At 42.6% G+C, this 17,680-nt stretch overlaps 1 protein-coding gene across 2 annotated transcripts in view; it reads left to right on the forward strand.

Annotated features, from left to right (window-relative positions):
• Positions 1 to 17,281, forward strand: part of MAGI2 (membrane associated guanylate kinase, WW and PDZ domain containing 2) — a 1,480,053-nt gene extending 1,462,772 nt beyond the window's left edge. Inside the window, exon 22 of one of the 2 annotated variants that reach the window (XM_025379587.1) lies at positions 14,379 to 17,281. In XM_025379587.1, the coding sequence (XP_025235372.1) occupies positions 14,379 to 15,031 (653 nt within the window). In that variant the 3' untranslated portion in view covers positions 15,032 to 17,281. The remainder of the gene's footprint in view (positions 1 to 14,378) is intronic. The other variant, XM_025379588.1, reaches the window with a different exon arrangement.
• Positions 17,282 to 17,680: the final 399 nt, after the last annotated feature.

Raw genomic sequence — 17,680 nt, forward strand, 5'->3', positions numbered from 1 at the left:
GTAGAATTTCTCCACCCTAAGAGTGAGCGTGCTTCTACTCGTCAATACAAATAATACAGAAATTTGCCGATAAGAGAATCGAAAACACCACAATAAGTTGTAATTCACATGTAGTTTATATGTTGGTATTCTGGGTTGACTCATCTGTTTAGGTAAGACAGAGGGATTGAGCATCACTCTCCTGCTTAAAAAATCTCACTGGCAGCCCATTGCCTACAGGGTGAGGGTCCCACTCCTTGGTTGGCACATAGGGTTTCCCCCAACTTGCCTTCTGAGCCTCTACCTCTTCCACCACCACCCCATGCACCCCTCCCTCTTCCCACAGCAGTCCACTGAGCTCAGCCCTTGTTCATCCCACTTTCTGGGATACTCTTCCCTACTCTCTGCATCTAGTGGACTCTTATTCTCCCTTCAAACTCAAACTCACACTTTCCCTAAGGCCCATATACAGAACAATCTGTTCTCTTCCCGCTCACTCCACAGCACCCTGTACTTCCCTCTAGAAGTCTAGAAATTTGAAATAGTACCATGAGTTCCCTGAAGGCACTGTGTCTTGTTGTTCTTTACTTCTCCAGTGCCTTGCACAAGCCTGTATAAAAATTAGTAGTTTCTTTTTTCTTTTTTTTTTGAGACAAGCTCTTGCAGTGGCTCACTGCACCCTTGATCTCCTGGACTCATGTGATCCTCCCACCTCAACCTCCCAAGTAGCTAGGACAACAGGCACGCACCATCACACCTGGCTAATTTTCTTTTTTGTAGCGATGGGGTCTTGCTATGTTGCCCAGACTGGTGTTTTCTAGTGAATAAATAAAACTCTGGGTCCTCCTTGACTGCTGTCTTTCCTCACACCCCATATTCAATCCATCAGCAGGTCCACTCTAGTCTATCTTCAAAAAGATATCCTGAATCCAACCCCTTCTCACTACCTCCATCATAACCACCCATATCCAAGCTACCATCACGTCTTGTTTGAGCTACCACAGTAGCCTCCAGACTGCTGTCTTCATTCCACCTGCAATCTGTTTTGCACACAGCAACTGTGTTTGGCCTTTTAAATACCATTTCTCTGCTTGAAACCATCCAGTGGCTTCCATCACACTTGGAATAAAATCCAGACTCTCTCTTGAAGCCCTATATGATCTCACACTTCCTTCTACCTCCCAGTCCTCTTGTCATTCCTCAAATATGTCAAATCCTCTCTCAGCAGGATCTTTGCACTGTCTGTTACATTTGCCTAGTCTGTTCTTAGCCCAAGTATCCAAGTGACTTTCTCCTCCTCTGCATTCAGATCCCTGCTTAATATCACGTTCCCTGACGAGCTTATCTAAAACGACACCCACCACTTTCTATCTCCTTTACTTACCTTATATTTCTTCATTGCACCAATCCATATCACTTTCTATTATCACCTATTTGTATATTAACCTTTGGTCTCTTCCAGTATGATAGTAAGGTCCATGGAGACAGGAATATTGCTTTCTTTACGGGCATATTTTCAGTGCATAAACCTGTACAACACAAAAAGTAGATGCTTAATAAATATTTGTTGGCTAGGCACAATGGCTTAAACATGTAGTCCCAGCACTTTGGGAGACCAAGGAAGGCAGATCATTTGAGCCCTGGAGTTCAAGACCATCCTGGGCAACATGGCGAAACCCCATCTCTACAAAAAATACAAAAGTTACCCAGGTGTGTTAGCGCACACCTGTAATCCCAGCTACTCAGGAGGCTGAGGCAGGAGGATTGCTTGAGCCCAGGAGGTCGAGACTGCAGTGAGCCGAGATTGTGCCACTGCACTGCAGCCCAGGTGACTAAATAAATAAATAATGTTTGTTGAGTAAAGCAGCTAGGTATTAGGTTCTAACATAGAAAGATATAAATGAGAAGAAAGGGTTTTGAAAGATAAAGCTGGGTACAGAAAAAAATATCTAAGGAAACCCTTGCTGAAATACAATAACACAGTTGGACAGCTCCAGGTACAAGAGCTCTATTTTCACTAATTCATTTTTTTTAAACAGCCAGAATTGTTAAAAAAAAAAAAAAAAAAAAAAAAAGGGGGGGGGGGCGGGCTTTGGCTTTGTCCCCTGGGGACATGCTTTTGGGGATACAGTTGCACATCACTTATGAGGCCTTAGTCTAGAAGTGAATTAATCTTATGCCCGAGCCCTGCACATAAATGGTTTACAGAGGAGACGAACAGGTCAGGAGGAAGATCTTGAATACCCCAGAAGGTATGGATTTAGCTGGGGCCCAAGAGTATCCTCTGAGTAATTCATTTCCACTTCTTCCATCTTTGGCAAGATGTGGCTATTATCAGTTTCCATCATCTCTCCCATGACATAAGTACTTTTTGATTAATTATTCTCATCCCCTATTTCAGCTCTCTGCCACTTCAGACAGGGCTGTATCTCTGTGATGAAGAAGAACACGATTCTAGAAAAGCTTTGAGATTAAAGATGCCTTCTAAAGATTAAAGTAAAACCTCTTTAATTCAGATTCTTCTAACTCTACCAACTCAGAATTCACTATCCGTCTCATTGGGCTAAGGTTCATCTTGAGGCGATGGTGAGGGACACATAGGCTTGAAGTTATAAAGCAAAGTAGTGGTGGAAATATTCTTTCCAAAAGATGTAATCAACTTAAAAAGTTTCTTCACCCAGGTTTAAAAATACTTATCAGCACTATTAAGTTTTTCCATTTTAAAAATTGAGTATGCTTTACATACATTAAAATTTACCCTTTTTAGTGTAAATTCTATGAGTCTCAAAAAATACATAGTTATATCATCACTACCATAATTAAGATATAGAACAGTTTCATAACCTCCTAAAATTCTCTTATCCCCCATTGTAGTCAAGCCTCCTCCTACACCCAGCCCTGGAAACCACTAATCAGTTTTCTCTCCCTTTAGTTTTGCTTATTTGAGAATGTCATACAGATGGAATCACACAGTATGTCACTTTTTGAATCTGGCTTCTTCCACTTAGCATAACACAGCTGAAATTCACTCACGTTGAGTGTGTAAGTTGCTTGTTCCATCTCATAGCTGAGAACTATCCCATTGTACCACAGAGTGCTTATCCATTCGCCAGTTGATGGATATTTGCGTGGTTCCCAGTTTTTGGTGATTATGAATAAAGTCACCATAGAAATCCGCATACAGGTTTTTGTGCGAACATAGTTTTTATTTCACTCAGGTAGACACCTCAGAGTAAGACTCCTGAGTCAGATGTTAACTAAATGTTTAAAGATCTGCCAAACTGTTTCCTAAAGTGGCTACTCTACCATTTATTCCAAACAACATTGTGTGAGAGTCTTAATTACTCCCTGTTCTTGCCAGTTATTTTCAGTTGTGTCATTGTTGTTTAATTATAGCCATATAGGTATGCAGTGGTATCTCACTGTAGTTTTAATTTTTATTTTTCTGCTACTGATGCTGAACATAAAAGATGCTCTTTTAAGTGCTTATTTGCACATCGCATATCATCTTGGTAAACTGTCAATTGGATTATTGGATTCAGGGCAGACGGGGTGGCTCATGCCTGTAATCCCAGTACTTTTGGAGGCCAAGGCGGGTGGATCACAAGGTCAAAAGAACAAGACCATCCTGGCCAACATGGTGAAACCCCATCTCTACTAAAAATACAAAAATTAGCTGGGTGTGGTGGTGTGCACCTGTAATCCCAGCTACTCTGGAGGCTGAGGCAGGAGAATCACTTGAACCTGGGAGGCAGAGGTTGCAATGAGCTCAGATCACACCATTGCACTCCAGCCTGGTGACACAGCAAGACTCTATCTCAAAAAATAAAAATAATTGGATTCAAACTATTAATTTAAAGGCTAATGTGCATATAACATCCATATAGATTATTTCATTTGCTCTTTACAACTCTGAGAAGGAAGTAGGGCAGCTATTGTTCCATTTTACAGTTGAGAAATTGAGGCTGAAAATGTTACATGACTTCCCAACTTCACACCAAGGGGCAGAACTAGAGGTGGAAGCGAGGTCTCCCAGTCAGCACTCTCTACCACAAGTTGCTGACTTGCTTCGTAAAGACAAGTAGGGCAAATCTTGACTCAGCAGGACTGTGAACAGTCAGCTGAGGCTCCAAGTGACTGAGTGCCCTAGAAAAAATTATGGAAAGGTAAAGCCTGTCCTTCCCTGCTGTGTGACAGATGTTTCCAACCCCCTTACTTCAGCAAAACTTCCCTGTGCATTATCTCCCTTCTTTGGAGTCTTAACTCTCAGCTACCGATACTTAAAAACACAGTCTATTAAGCAAATCTCTGACTTCCTTGCCTTTCTACCACCAGAGTAGAGATTTCTGCACTTTAATGGGAGCTTTGAGAGACACTGCTTCTTCATGCAGTGGTTTTCAACATGCAGTGGTTTGCAGACTGTTCTGTTAGAGCCTGGAGCATCCCAAGAAATGGCCTAAAGGGCTTCTGTGGGTGGGAGTCAGGGTGGGTGGCAGCAGGCTTTGGGTCCTATTTGACTAACCAAAGCAATTCCATTTTTATCTGTTTTACATATTGGGCTTTCATTTAAAATGTATTTGAGAAGGAGGATGTGTTACTTTCCAAACAGGTTTGAAAACCACTGCCTCAAAGCTTGTCTTTAAATATTTGAGGGTAAGAAGGTCTCCAAGCATCATTCAAACACTTAACACATGCTTGAAATAAATGAACCAGCACATTTCTCATAGATTCTCTAATGCAGATTTTACTCATTCAAATTCATCCTCAGGCATCCCCACATTCCCAAACCAGTCCGGGATTTTTTAAAATCTTAGAAAATAGAGCTGAGTTTCCTAACCTGTGCTCACACCTCTCATGCGTTATACCAAGATATTGACTCCCCTTAGCCCTCGGAGTGTTCAGAAAGAATTTGGTATCTTCAGACCTTGATCATTCTCGTGTTTACTCCAGTGCACTGTCTAGATATCATCCTTTTTTATATGTGTCCCAATGTGGAAAAGGTTGGAAAACCTTATTAATAAAAGAGTAGTGTTTTGGGTTTGCGCTCTAGAGTTACTCAGTCAGTTATCCTGATTCTCACTTACTAGCTGAGTGGTCCTGGCAAATTGCTTAATTTATGTACCTCTCAGTTGCCTGATCTTTGAAATGGGGATAATAGCAACATAGTTTTTTTGTTTTTGTTTTTTTTTTAAGATGGAGTCTCACTCTGCCACCCAGGCTGGAGTGCAGTGCACAATCTCAGCTCACTGCAATCTCCGCCTCCCAGGTTCAAGAGATTCTCCTTCCTCAGCCTCCCTAGTAGCTGGGATTACAGGCATGCATGGTGTTTTGCCATCTTGGCCAGGCTGGTCTTGAACTCCTGATCTCTTTTTTTTTTTTTTTTTTTTTGAGACGGAGTCTCGCTCTGTCGCCCAGGCTGGAGTGCAGTGGCCAGAGATCTCAGCTCACTACAAGCTCCGCCTCCCGGGTTTACGCCATTCTCCTGCCTCAGCCTCCCGAGTAGCTGAGACTACAGGCGCCCGCCACCTCGCCCGGCTGGTTTTTTGTACTTTTTAGTAGAGACGGAGTTTCACCGAGTTAGCCAGGATGGTCTCGATCTCCTGACCTCGTGATCCGCCCGTCTCGGCCTCCCAAAGTGCTGGGATTACAGGCTTGAGCCACCGCGCCCGGCCGAACTCCTGATCTCAAGTGATCTGCCCACCTCGGCCTCCCAAAGTGCTGGGATTACAGGTGTGAGCCACTGCACCTGGCCTAATAGCACCATAGTTCTTTGAACTGTTATGAGGATTGAAAGGTAATGTACATATGTGATCCACGCAGCAGAATTCCTAGTACATAGAAGGCACTCAGTAGATAGTAGCTCCATTGTTACCAGCCCCACCTATCCATAAGATTTGCCCTTTTGGCCATAGAGGGAGCTAAAATTTGCCACAGATTCGTTGCTGCACCTTTGATTATGCTTTTAAAATGAATATAAATGTGAAGCTTCGATAATCAAATACCATCACCACTGTAGAAGTTATTAATGTTCATAACATGTAGTTTACATCTCTGGTAATAAAAGTGAAACAAATACATGTTTGAAGGCCATTACGATGGCTCCATACTTGGAAACAATGCTTCAGAAAGAGCAGATGCAAAGTAAAATAATTTGTTCTGCAATTTTTTAAGGTACTTTTATATTTTATTACAAAAAGCAATCACCTTAGTGATGGCTGAACAGATGCAAATGAACCTTTATAGTTTGAACACAATCCTTAAAAGGTTTCTCTTTTGAATGCCAAATGACTTCACGTTGCTGTCCTTTGATCTACCTTAATCATTTTAGTATTTTCCTATAATCTTCTAAATTAAAAGAAAATAGATTTCAATACAACCACACCAGTATTGTCTAACCCCAGACAACTGTAGGTTGCAATAGGAAAGAGTTTTTATAAGAAATGACACTAAATTCATGGATCTTTTTACAGAATAATTCTAGTCATTTGAGCAGTAAGTATTTATGTCTCAAAGTGACTCAGTGTCTTCAGTATCTGAGTATTTTCAATTCAATTCAGCTTCAAGGAATGTCACTGTGAAGATATTTTTTTAAGTAGATAGTAATATCCCTGACCTTAAGAAATCCAATTCTGTTGTTCTCTGATTGCAGGTCTTATTTCTTTTTTTTTTGTTTTTTTTTTTTTGAGATAGAATCTCACTCTGTCACCCAGGCCGGAGTGCAGTGGCATGATCTCGGCTCACTGTAAGCTCCGCCTGCCAGGTTCAAGCGATTCTCGTGCCTCAGTCTCCCGAGTAGCTGGGATTACAGGCATGTACCACCACGCCTGGCTAATTTTTGTATTTTTAGTAGAGACGGGGTTTTATCATGTTAGCCAGGCTGGTCTTGAACTCCTGACCTCAGGTGATCCACCTGCCTCGGCCTCCCAAAGTGCTGGGATTACAGGTGTGAGACACTGCATCTGTAGTATTTTCCAGTATTTTCACAGATCAATGCTCGAATCACAGCGACTGTCCCCCTGTGTCCAAGGTTCAAACACAAATGGCGTTTCAGAGTCTCCATGAGGAATAATGATGGACCTGCTTCTGACAATCAGTTTAGATGGAAGTTTCTGTTATACTGCCCAGAAGACATGAGCCCTCATTTCTCAGTCAGACTAGCAAACAGTAAAGACATACAGTGTCAGTGCTTCAGCTGAGTTTGTAGAACATTACCCAATTCCAAAAGCCATTCAATGCCACTTAGCTACCAGCTGTGTGGCCTTGAACAAGTTCCTTAACCTCTGTGTCTCTGTTTCCTCATCTGTAAAATGTGTCTGTTTACATGTATTAACATTAGTTAATACATTTCAAGGCCTTCAAAGAGTGCCTGGCATCTAGTAAGTACCTCAGTCAGGGTTAGCTATTGCCATTATGAGTAGTATCAATAGCAATAATGCTTCTATTATCTTCCTGACCACTCTAATCCAAAAGGCAGTCATTAGGGGGTTCGTGCCCTGTACTGAAAGCAGGAAAGCAATGTAGAACTCTTATTCATGGCTTCAGCCTGAAGCTGGATGCCCTAAGGCCATTGGTGAGGTTATGAGACAGTTAACAAAGTCTCTTTCCCCACCCACCTCCAGCCCCACCCCTCCCCACCCCACCCCTGCTCACAATCTCTGGCTCCCTTCTAAGGGTTTTCTTGTTTATATTTTGTTACAAAAAGCAATCACCTTGGTGATGGTGGAACAGATGCAAATGAACCATTATAGTTTGGGCACAATCCTTAAAAGATTTTTCTTTCTCAACCTTTGTGTCTTCAGCACGGGATAAAATTAACTGTCCTTTGATGTGGGTTATGCTTTCCTCTTCTGTACAAATGTTTGCTGGAGATAAGAGCCATATGGGAAAACCCAGAATACAGATACTTATTTACTGCAACAAGCAGTTTATTCCTACTGGGTCAGCTCTCTGGTTTTACCATCACTTTGGTTATATATCATAAATAAGCTGTTGAAACACAATTTCTGTAGATGAGATTTTTTTTTATCTCTGGCTTATGAAGTGAAGGAGCACATTTTATTTTTTAATATTGCTGGCTCCTACAAGATAATTTAAGAAACCATACATCTTTTAACTCAAAAATAATGGGGTGTGTGTGATCTGTGTGTATATATACTGATATGTACTTATGGATTAATCAATCTGTTTTCTAGGAAAGATCCAAACTGGCTAGAACTGACAATAGGAAGGGTAAGAAACTTGATCCTAACTTAGGAGAGGGGCTTGCTTCTCCCACAGTGAAATATAAGATATTTAGAGTCTATCTTACCTGTGGGTTCATTGGAACATTCTCTGGCATGTTGGTTAATGACTTCCCAGGGACAGAGCTCCTTTAAGTAAAGCTATTACTGCATCATTAGAGCTCATAACAAGGGAAAGAACAACCATAAAAATTCAGAATTTGACTTTGCGCCCTGGGAATCCGAGCTTCTCTTCATCCCTCTCCATCCTAAGGGGCCTCCAATTAAAGCTGGGAACTCTTCCTAGTGTATTTCTGTGGCTGGCTTCCTCCTTGTTCACTCTCCCCAAACTTAGTCATTTCCCCTCCTGCTTCACATACACATTACCATTTCACCACCATCCTCCCTCTCAAAACTGATCAAAGTTCCAAACACAAACCTGTTTTTGACAGATTATACTTTAAATGAAAATCCTTTGCCCTGAAGTGTTTCCTCAAGTCAGCATTTGATTTCAAGTCTTCCATTTCTATTTGTGGAATATATGTATTCACTCATCAAATATTCATCAAGCACTTATTTTTGTGTCAAACACTATGCTAGTTATTAAGTACACTGTGATAAACAAGGCCAATGTGGTCGTTGCCCTCATGAAACTTACAGCTAGCATTTGAGACTGATGTTTATCAAATAAGCAAGCAAAAGTATAATTACACATTATAATTACTACAAGGAAATAAAATCGAGATGCTGGTGAGGAAGGTGGAGTATCTACTGTAGATTGGAGTTCTCTGGGATGATATTAAGAGTCCTGAAGGATAAAAAAGAACCCGCCATGTTCTTTTTAGATAGTTGTGGGGAAGCTTTCCCCCAGCAGAGAAGTCAACAATGATGTCCCGGAATAGAAAGTGAGCTTGGAGCATTTGAAGAACTGAACGAAGACCAGTGTGGGTGGAGAATAGGCAATGAGGGGAAATGAAGCTGGCAAGGCTGGCAGGGGCCAGATCATGCAGGCTTTTGTAGGCTATGTTAAATCATTTTGGATTTTGATCTAAGAGCAGTGGGGATCCATTGAGTGTTCAAGCAAGGGAATGGCATGATCTAATTTATGTCTCAAAGAGATTGCTGTGAATGTTATGCAGATAATCACTGGAGGTGGGCAAGAGTAGAATGAAAGAAGAGTGGGTTTCTGTAGCCAATGTGAGAAATGATAGCTTGGCAGGCCAATCCCTTGAGTAGGGTAATTAGGTTAGTTGCCCTAGGGAGGGTATGTGGTTCACAGTAGACTACACTTCTCTTTTCTGTATAGCACTGAAGTTCATTTTTGAAATTTCTATCTTCAACAGCATCCCTAAGGGTTTATGAAAGATGTCCACACTGTGGCCCTCTTTTAATTGTGTCTTCAGCAGCCCACAGTGGTTGCATCCTTCCAGGAAATCCCTGTATTTTGAATTAGGGTGGTGAAAGTGAAGGTGAAGATAAGTTGACAGAGTCCACATATATTTGAAGATAAGACTAATAAGTCTTGCAGGTGGGTTGTATTTGTGCAATAAGGGAGAGAAAGGAATCAAGGATGACTCCAAGTGATGACTGTACCATTCACCAAGATGGGGAAGTAAGGGAGAGAGTACAGGATAGGCTTGAGGGGGGAAGATTTCTATTTGGACTTGTTAGATTGAAGAAGCCGATGAACTGTCCAAGTGAGTGGACATCAAGAAGGCAGATGGACATACCAGTGTACAGCTGGTAGGGCTCAACAGAAATATTTGGGAGTATTGTTGTATAAAAGCTGCATGAATAATGAAAACATCTAGGAGGGAATGCAGAGAAAGAAAACTACGTAGACCAAGCCCTAAAAAGGTCAGGTAAAATAAGAGGAACCTGCAAAGTAAACTGAGGTGAACTGCCAGAAGTAGGATAAAAAGCAGGAGAATGGGGTGTCCTGACAGCCAAGAGTCCAGTTTGTTAATGGAAGTAGTCAGCTGGGTGAAAATGTGGTGAGATATAGTCGTCCTGCAGTTTCTGTGGGGGATTGGTTCCTGGATTCCCACAAATATCAAAATGCTCAGATGCTTAAGTCCCTTATATGAACTGGTGCAGTATTTGCGTATAACCTACATACATCCTCCCATATACTTTAAACCATCTCTAGGTCACTTATAATACCTAACACAATGTAAGTGCTAGGTAAACAATTGCTATACAGTGTTTTAAATTTGTATTACCTTTAATTGTTATATTGTTACTTTGCATTTTTTCCCAAATATTTTCCATCCTCAGTTGGTTGAATTTGCAGATGTAGAACCCGCGGATGCAGAGGGCCAACTGTGTTAAGTCGAATACAGAGTCCTCTGGATTTCACAACAGAAAGGTCATTGGCAACCTTGACTAGAACAGTTTCACCAGGATGGTGGTAGAGAGGGCAGGCTGAGGAAGCCGGTTTGGAATGAAAGGCTGTTTCCTTCTTAATTTTAACCACTGGGCCTGGGGACATTGGACAAAGGGGCTGCATAAATCCCAGCAGGCCAGATATGGCTGATTTCATCCTTCTACGATGGGTCTCTGTTTTTTCTAATTGTAGTTAGAGCATCTCAGAACATGAATGATGCTGTGTAGCACATCTTCCTTGGCAACCACCTCATAAATGAACGTGATCACACACTTTAGCCAATGCCCAGGTTCAAAAAAGGAGAAAGGGAGACAAGGAAGGAAGGAAGGAGGGAAGGAGGGAATGGGGGAGGCAGGGAAGGAAGGAGGCAGAGAAACAGGGAGGCAGGCAGGGAGGGAGGGAGGTAGGGAAGCAGGCAGGCAGGCAGGAAGGCAGGAAGCAGAAAAACATGGTCTGAAGGAAGCAGAACTAAATTGAACTCTTCTGGTTATTATATATCAAGATTTCGTAAAGACTAGATTTTCCAGTCTTAGAGAAGGGCTCTTCCTGTCCACCACAATCTGTGTCACCTTGCTGAGGCAGGTGACAGGGCAAGGTGGGATACGGGCTGCCTGCTGAAAAGTCCCCTGGTGCTTTACAGAGCTTTGCAGGCTTCTGCCTGGGCAGACACCACACGTCTGATACTGAACTGAAGAGTTCCTATGCAGAAGAATGAAAATATTCAACCACTCATATAGATGTCTTTTAATCACTTTATGATATAGTAAATCTTCTCATTAATATTTTTAATCAGTAGTGACTTGGAATATTTTAGCTTTTAGTTTCTCCCACTGTTAAGTGTTTAATGATCTATGAACAAACTCCTGAGAAACTTTTATAAGAGGAATCTTTGAATTTGTGAATAATTTCACCTTTCACGATATGAAAAATCAGTGGAGGAGGGAAAGAAAAGAGTGTCTCCCTGAATCTCAGAAGTAATCTGAGGCCAACTAATGATGGATGGACATTTATTTGTCTGGTTTAATATTTTTTCATTTTTCTGGGTAGGAACTCTCCAGTTCAGTGCCAGACATGTAGTAAGATGTTCCGAAATAAATGCTAAATCTTCTGCTTAAGGACACGATCTGGTTCCTGTTGGTTGGCAGTGGCCACTGTTCATGCCCATGTCACATATTTTGATCCTATTTGCAAGGTAACATCTTGGGACAATTTCTAAGTAAAAAGAGTAAAGAAACCCAAAATTTTACTCCCGACTGGCCCATTTTGTAATCTTGGTCAAGTTACTTAACCTCTCTCTGCTTCAATTCCTCCTTCAGGAGATGGTGTGAGTAATATCAACCTTCTCCCTTTATCTAAGAAGTAATTTGAGGCCAGCTAATTAACTCTACCATATGTGATGTAATGATGGGGAAAAGAGCTATTAAAATGTGAAATATCTTTACCATGGTCCAAGTCAGAGATCACTCTTGCACAAGCAACCCTCTAGTTAGGCCTTTTGAAGACCACTTTTTAACTCTTCTAAGCTGTATCTCGCTAGATAGGTGGGTTGCCACCACCTATCATTTGTCAGTCTGATTTTAAACTGTAACCCACCCAAAAATAGAACACATTCTCATTTTTATTGGATATATTTGCCTTTGAGGATTTCAGACTATTCCTTAAGGTAACCAAGGATACCTGAGGTGTAGCAAAATGACACCTGGGAATCACAGCACCTGAAAATGACTGCCTTATTGCACTTATTCAAAACCTCACCTGCAAGGGTACTAGTTAATGAGGCGGCTTTCACAGGAGCCCAATCCATAATCCATAGGCAGCAGGTGGGGTGCAGAAGAAAAATGTGCTTTCCCTTAGAAAGTGTATGTCTCACATCTGTAAAGTTGGATATTTTATCCCCATCTTACAAAGGAAGAAATTGAGGCTCAGAGAGATTTAGTTGTTGGTCCAAAATCATGTTGCCAGTAAATACATGCCAGAGCCAGGATTAGATTCCAGGGCTTCTGATGCTCCTCTAGGATTTTACTATGTGAAAATGGTAATGGACATCAGCGTATGGAAGAAGGAAGGTTAACATTATGCCCAAAATGTTCCATTCGAATTTCACATAGAATGAAAAACTTTTTTCATCTGCCATTCTAAAGATGGCCAGAATTACGGGGAAAACCAACGCCACTGCCTTTTTCCTCTCCTTATTGCTTTATAAATCAGTATCAAAGGTACTATATAAGAATCCTCAAGTTTCAAACAAAGTAGACCTTGGACATTAGATGACTGAGTATGCACAAGTATCCCTGACAGCCTCTGACACGTTACAGAGGCAGGAACTTGAATCACATGCACTGAGGCTGCTGTATAGGACTGAATCTTTTAGCTAGTGAGGGAGGCTCACCTGGCACCCAGAATTCAAATCTATCCATGTGGTTTCTTTGTTCGCCACTCACGACCATATACCAATTCTGTGGAAGAAAAATTACACTCTAGAATATCACAAAATTTGAGCATTTCCAAGGTCATGAGACGTATTTCTTACAAATATCAAGGATTCACGGTAATTGGATTCCCTGCTTTCATTTCCCCTTAGTGGCCAGAAGCTCCAGGGAACTGTTGTTGCTCACAGTCGTAGCTAACTCATCTCAGATTCCTAATACATCTGTCCTTCTACTTGGCTTCTGACCAGCTGTTGCTTAAAAAAAAAAAAAAAAGTCATCTCTCATTTTTATCATTGTTTTATATGTGTTTTGATGTTGTCAATTGTCTTAGATCCTTTTTGGAAGTAGATAACTTAAATCCTAAGTAACTGTTGGAACTAGACTTCCTAGAAAGAATCATCCTAGTCCTGGGGCCCTGCATAATATTAGAAGTACTAAGAAGAGAATTAATTTCCATCCGGACTTGGCAAAGAAAAATAATGTAATTAAGGACAACGATTTAAAAAAAAAAAGATCGTTTTAAAATGAATTTATCCATATTCTGAAACTGACAGCAGCTAGGAATATGCTTTGAGTGACACCTACTGGTTGAGAACGTGAGAACGTCACTTTCCAACTTCGAGAGAACCCAGATCAGTGTTTCTCAAAACTTGGCTCAAGACCAAGCTTGTCCAACCCGCCGCCAGCTTTGAGTGTGGCCCAACACAAATTCGTAAACTTTCTTAAAAGATGATGAGATTTATGCCTGGACTTTTTTTTTTTTTTTTAGCCTATCGGCTATCGTTAGTGTATTTTATGTGTAGCCCAAGACAATTCTAATATGGCCCAAGAAAGCCAAAAGATTGGACACCCCTGCTAGACCACCTTTTTCAGAATCACCTGGGTGCCTGATAAAAATACAGAGAACTTCCTGGGCCCCGTGCTGCTAAAATCTCCGGGCCTGGTCCTCCCGGGGAATCTGTATTTTTCACCACCACCCTGGTGATTCCGAGGTCTGCTCAAGTTGGAGACCCACTGATTGATTCAAGGGCTGTCAAGTGAGCTGTCCACACAGGACTATCAGGCCCGAGGACACCCCCGGAAGTTAGCAGGGCCAATGCGAAGGGATTAGGCCCGCGCTTCGCGTTCGCCTCCCCGGTCCACGGACGGGGTTCGGGGCGTGGGGGCTAAGCGGGGCGGAGGGAACCCCCAAATTCCCGGGGGCGCGGCCGCTGCCCTCTCGGCAGTGAGGGTGGGGGTGGGGGCGGCGGTGGCTCCGGCCCCTGAGAGCAGTCGCCCCATCTGCCTGCCCCTGTCCCCGGCATAGAGAGGGCGCGGGGAAGTCCTGCGCGCGCCATTGCTAACGTTTGTGCTTCCCGTCCACAGACGAACCCGCCCCCTGGAGTTCTCCCGCTGCCGCCGCCCCAGGTCTGCCGGAAGTAGGCGTCTCCCTGGACGACGGCCTCGCTCCATTCTCTCCATCACATCCAGCCCCACCCTCCGACCCTTCCCACCAGATAAGCCCAGGCCCAACTTGGGATATCAAACGGGAACACGACGTTAGGAAACCAAAGGAGCTTTCAGCCTGCGGCCAGAAGAAGCAGCGCCTCGGGGAGCAGAGGGAGCGCTCGGCGAGTCCGCAGAGGGCCGCGCGGCCGAGGCTCGAGGAGGCGCCCGGCGGCCAGGGGCGGCCCGAGGCCGGCAGGCCCGCCTCGGAGGCCAGGGCGCCCGGGCTCGCGGCGGCAGACGCGGCGGACGCGGCGCGGGCGGGCGGGAAGGAGGCGCCCCGCGCGGCGGCGGGCTCCGAGCTCTGCCGGCGCGAAGGCCCGGGCGCTGCGCCCACGTTCGCCGGCCCGACCAGCGGCGCGCGGGAGGTCGAGGGCAGGGCGGGTGCGCGCGCGGGTCCCCGGCCGGGCCCGCGACCCACGGGGGGCGCCCCCGCGCGCAAGGCTGCCGTGGCGCCTGGGCCTTGGAAGGTGCCGGGCTCTGACAAGCTGCCGGGCGTCCTCAAACCCGGCGCCTCGGCCGCCAGCAGATGAGCCGCGCGGCCAGGCCCCGCCCGCCCCGGCGCAGGCCGTTCTTCTTAGGTTCAGTCTCACGGCGTTTTAATTTATTTTCACTGTCACACGCATAGATCCACGAGGCACTAAGGCCTGGGAGCATCGACGTGAAGTCCCACGTGTCCGGTGTGCTTGGGCGGCATCGCGTCCACGCGCAGACCTAAACTGATCCTAAAGCCCCCGGTTCCACTGTGGGGGCTTTGGCAGCTATGGAAGAACCAAAATAACGTGAAGAACATCACAGAGAGAGTGCAGTGTAGCTTTAGTTTGAGAAAAAAAAAAAATTCCTCCCCACTGCATGAAGGATTTGGATGTCATCCAAACTTTATATCAAGAAACTGGACAAGTTAAGAGCAATCACAAACTGGAATATCGCCTTAAAAATCAAACTGCACGGAGCAAGCTGAAACTGAGACAAGATTATATCTTTTAATTGATCTAAAGCGTTGTAAATAAATTGTTCTCGACATATCTAGACAGGGGTTAAAGGGTTTCTTTGACACATTCGGAACCGTTCACCCATGACATGTTTCCATGGCTCACCCTTGGCATCCATCCTCGGTGTTAGCAGCAGCGTTCCCTGCCTCCTGCAGGATGACTTAGAAATCTAGTGAGTTTCTTGGTGTGATGCCATTTTTATTGCCATTTCTGTGATCGAATCTCATTTCTGTACATTTTCAGTGGTAGAAAAAAAGGTTTTAAAAATTGTATCCTAGGGAACAGTTTGCCATAAGTCAGAATTTTGCAGTTTAGCTCATAGATCTTAATTGGTTTTTCTCTAAAATATGAATGTTATAATTGAAGGACCACAATTTGTTTAATCAAGATTGGCAACGCTGCAGTTCCTTTATGAAGAGGCTTTTCTGTCGTCCCAGGCTAGCAGAGATGGATAGCTTCTTTGTCAGCAATGTGATTTCACTTTTTTGTCTTATTTTAAACCCTGTCTCCATGACTTCATTTGCACTTTGACAGAGCAGAGGCAGAGTTTTGTCTTATATTTCTCAGACTATAATGAATCTCTAATGTTAAAAAATTATAACCAATTTATTTTCATTAAAGAACGTGAGTCTTTTTAGCATTCCTTTCTGCTTATCCTTCTTTCCTTACTCTTTCTTCCTTTTGTTTCCATTGGTTTTCTTTCGTCTTGTATTCTTTGCAAGTTTTTTTATTTTGTTAGCAACTTCTAGATGTTTATCTTCATGGATCTATGATTGGCCTCCTAGTAAAAGTCTAAGCCTTGCCTTTCTTTCCTGCTGTTTTAGCATTTCTTTGTAAAATGTTAGCTTCAATTAATTATCCATTGGTACTTACTGTAGCTACACATATTAAAAGACAAAGTGTTTCTGAAGGCAGTTTCTTTTTAATATGCCCTGAATGAATGAGGCTTCATCCTTTCCATATTCTAACTCTTTAGAGGAGTTCAAATGCAAATAAGCTTCACCTCCCTGCACTTGTAGTCTAAAAAGTAAAAGGGGCGATCAGGTTCATCTCAAAGGTCACAGGTAATAGCCTCCCTGGGCTGATCATTCCCTCTCCTTGTAACTGCAGCATCCTGAGTAGCAGTTTAATTTTCATCAGACATCGGAGTAGTTTAGTTGTTTGACAGGAGGAGAATAAGGTTGAAAGCCTCAAGTGAAGGATCTTGCAGCTTTGTAAAAGCAATTTCCAAAAATGAAACCCATTCATCATAAACAAAAGCACAAACACATGTAGCAGTTTATAATGCTTTTGGTTTAATCTCAATTAGTCTTTCTCCCCTGGACTAGAAATCCAGTATAGTTTGCCATTAATTTATTGAATCTGGTTTTGGACAATGCTTCTGTAGTGTAGCTGCACGTCCTGGTACTGTATCCTCCGACCTTTATTTTCCATGTATCACAAAAGGAAAAAAAAAATTGAGATTACACTGGCATAAACTCTAATTTGCACAGTTCACAGCTACTACTTGTGCAGTAATTGCTTTATGCAGCTGTAATCCATAACCTGTGAAGACAGCACATCATCTAAATCCCATTCCAAATAATATTTCTGTGTAGTGTTAGCTGTGAATTTACCCTGTACAGCTGTATCTCTATAAATATAATTCCATGTATTAATAGTCACAGAAAGACTGTAAGTGAGCAACTATTTTTATGAAACGTACCACTATGGATAAATTAACTTTTACAGAAATCTTGTTTACTGTATGATATTCTAAAACACTGTCAAATAAAATATATATCCAAAAATATTTTCTTTTTCCAACTATATAGGCTGTGTGTTGATTTGAAATAGATTACTGGAAGTTAACTTGGTTTTTCAAAACTGCAGTTTTCATCGATTTTTTTTTTTTTTTTTTTTTTTTTTTTGATGTGTAGGTTTTAATGCCCCAAATAGGAGTTTTTTGAAACTTGAATCTAAAAGCAGTGGCATTACTGGGAAAGATTGTTGGCTTTTTTGGCCTAACAGTTTTCTCAGTCTCGTTGGTATTTGCTTGTCAGGTTACTACATCATTTATGAATTGGCTGTATATTTCTGTTGCTCGCTACATTGATATTTTACCTTTTTTCAAAAAGGATTTCAAGTATCCATCTGTCATAAATTCCATCACATTTTTTCCTTTTAATTCTGAAATTTTCTCATGCAAAA

Source organism: Theropithecus gelada, chromosome 3, assembly GCF_003255815.1.
Source record: "Theropithecus gelada isolate Dixy chromosome 3, Tgel_1.0, whole genome shotgun sequence".
Taxonomy (NCBI): domain Eukaryota; kingdom Metazoa; phylum Chordata; class Mammalia; order Primates; family Cercopithecidae; genus Theropithecus; species Theropithecus gelada.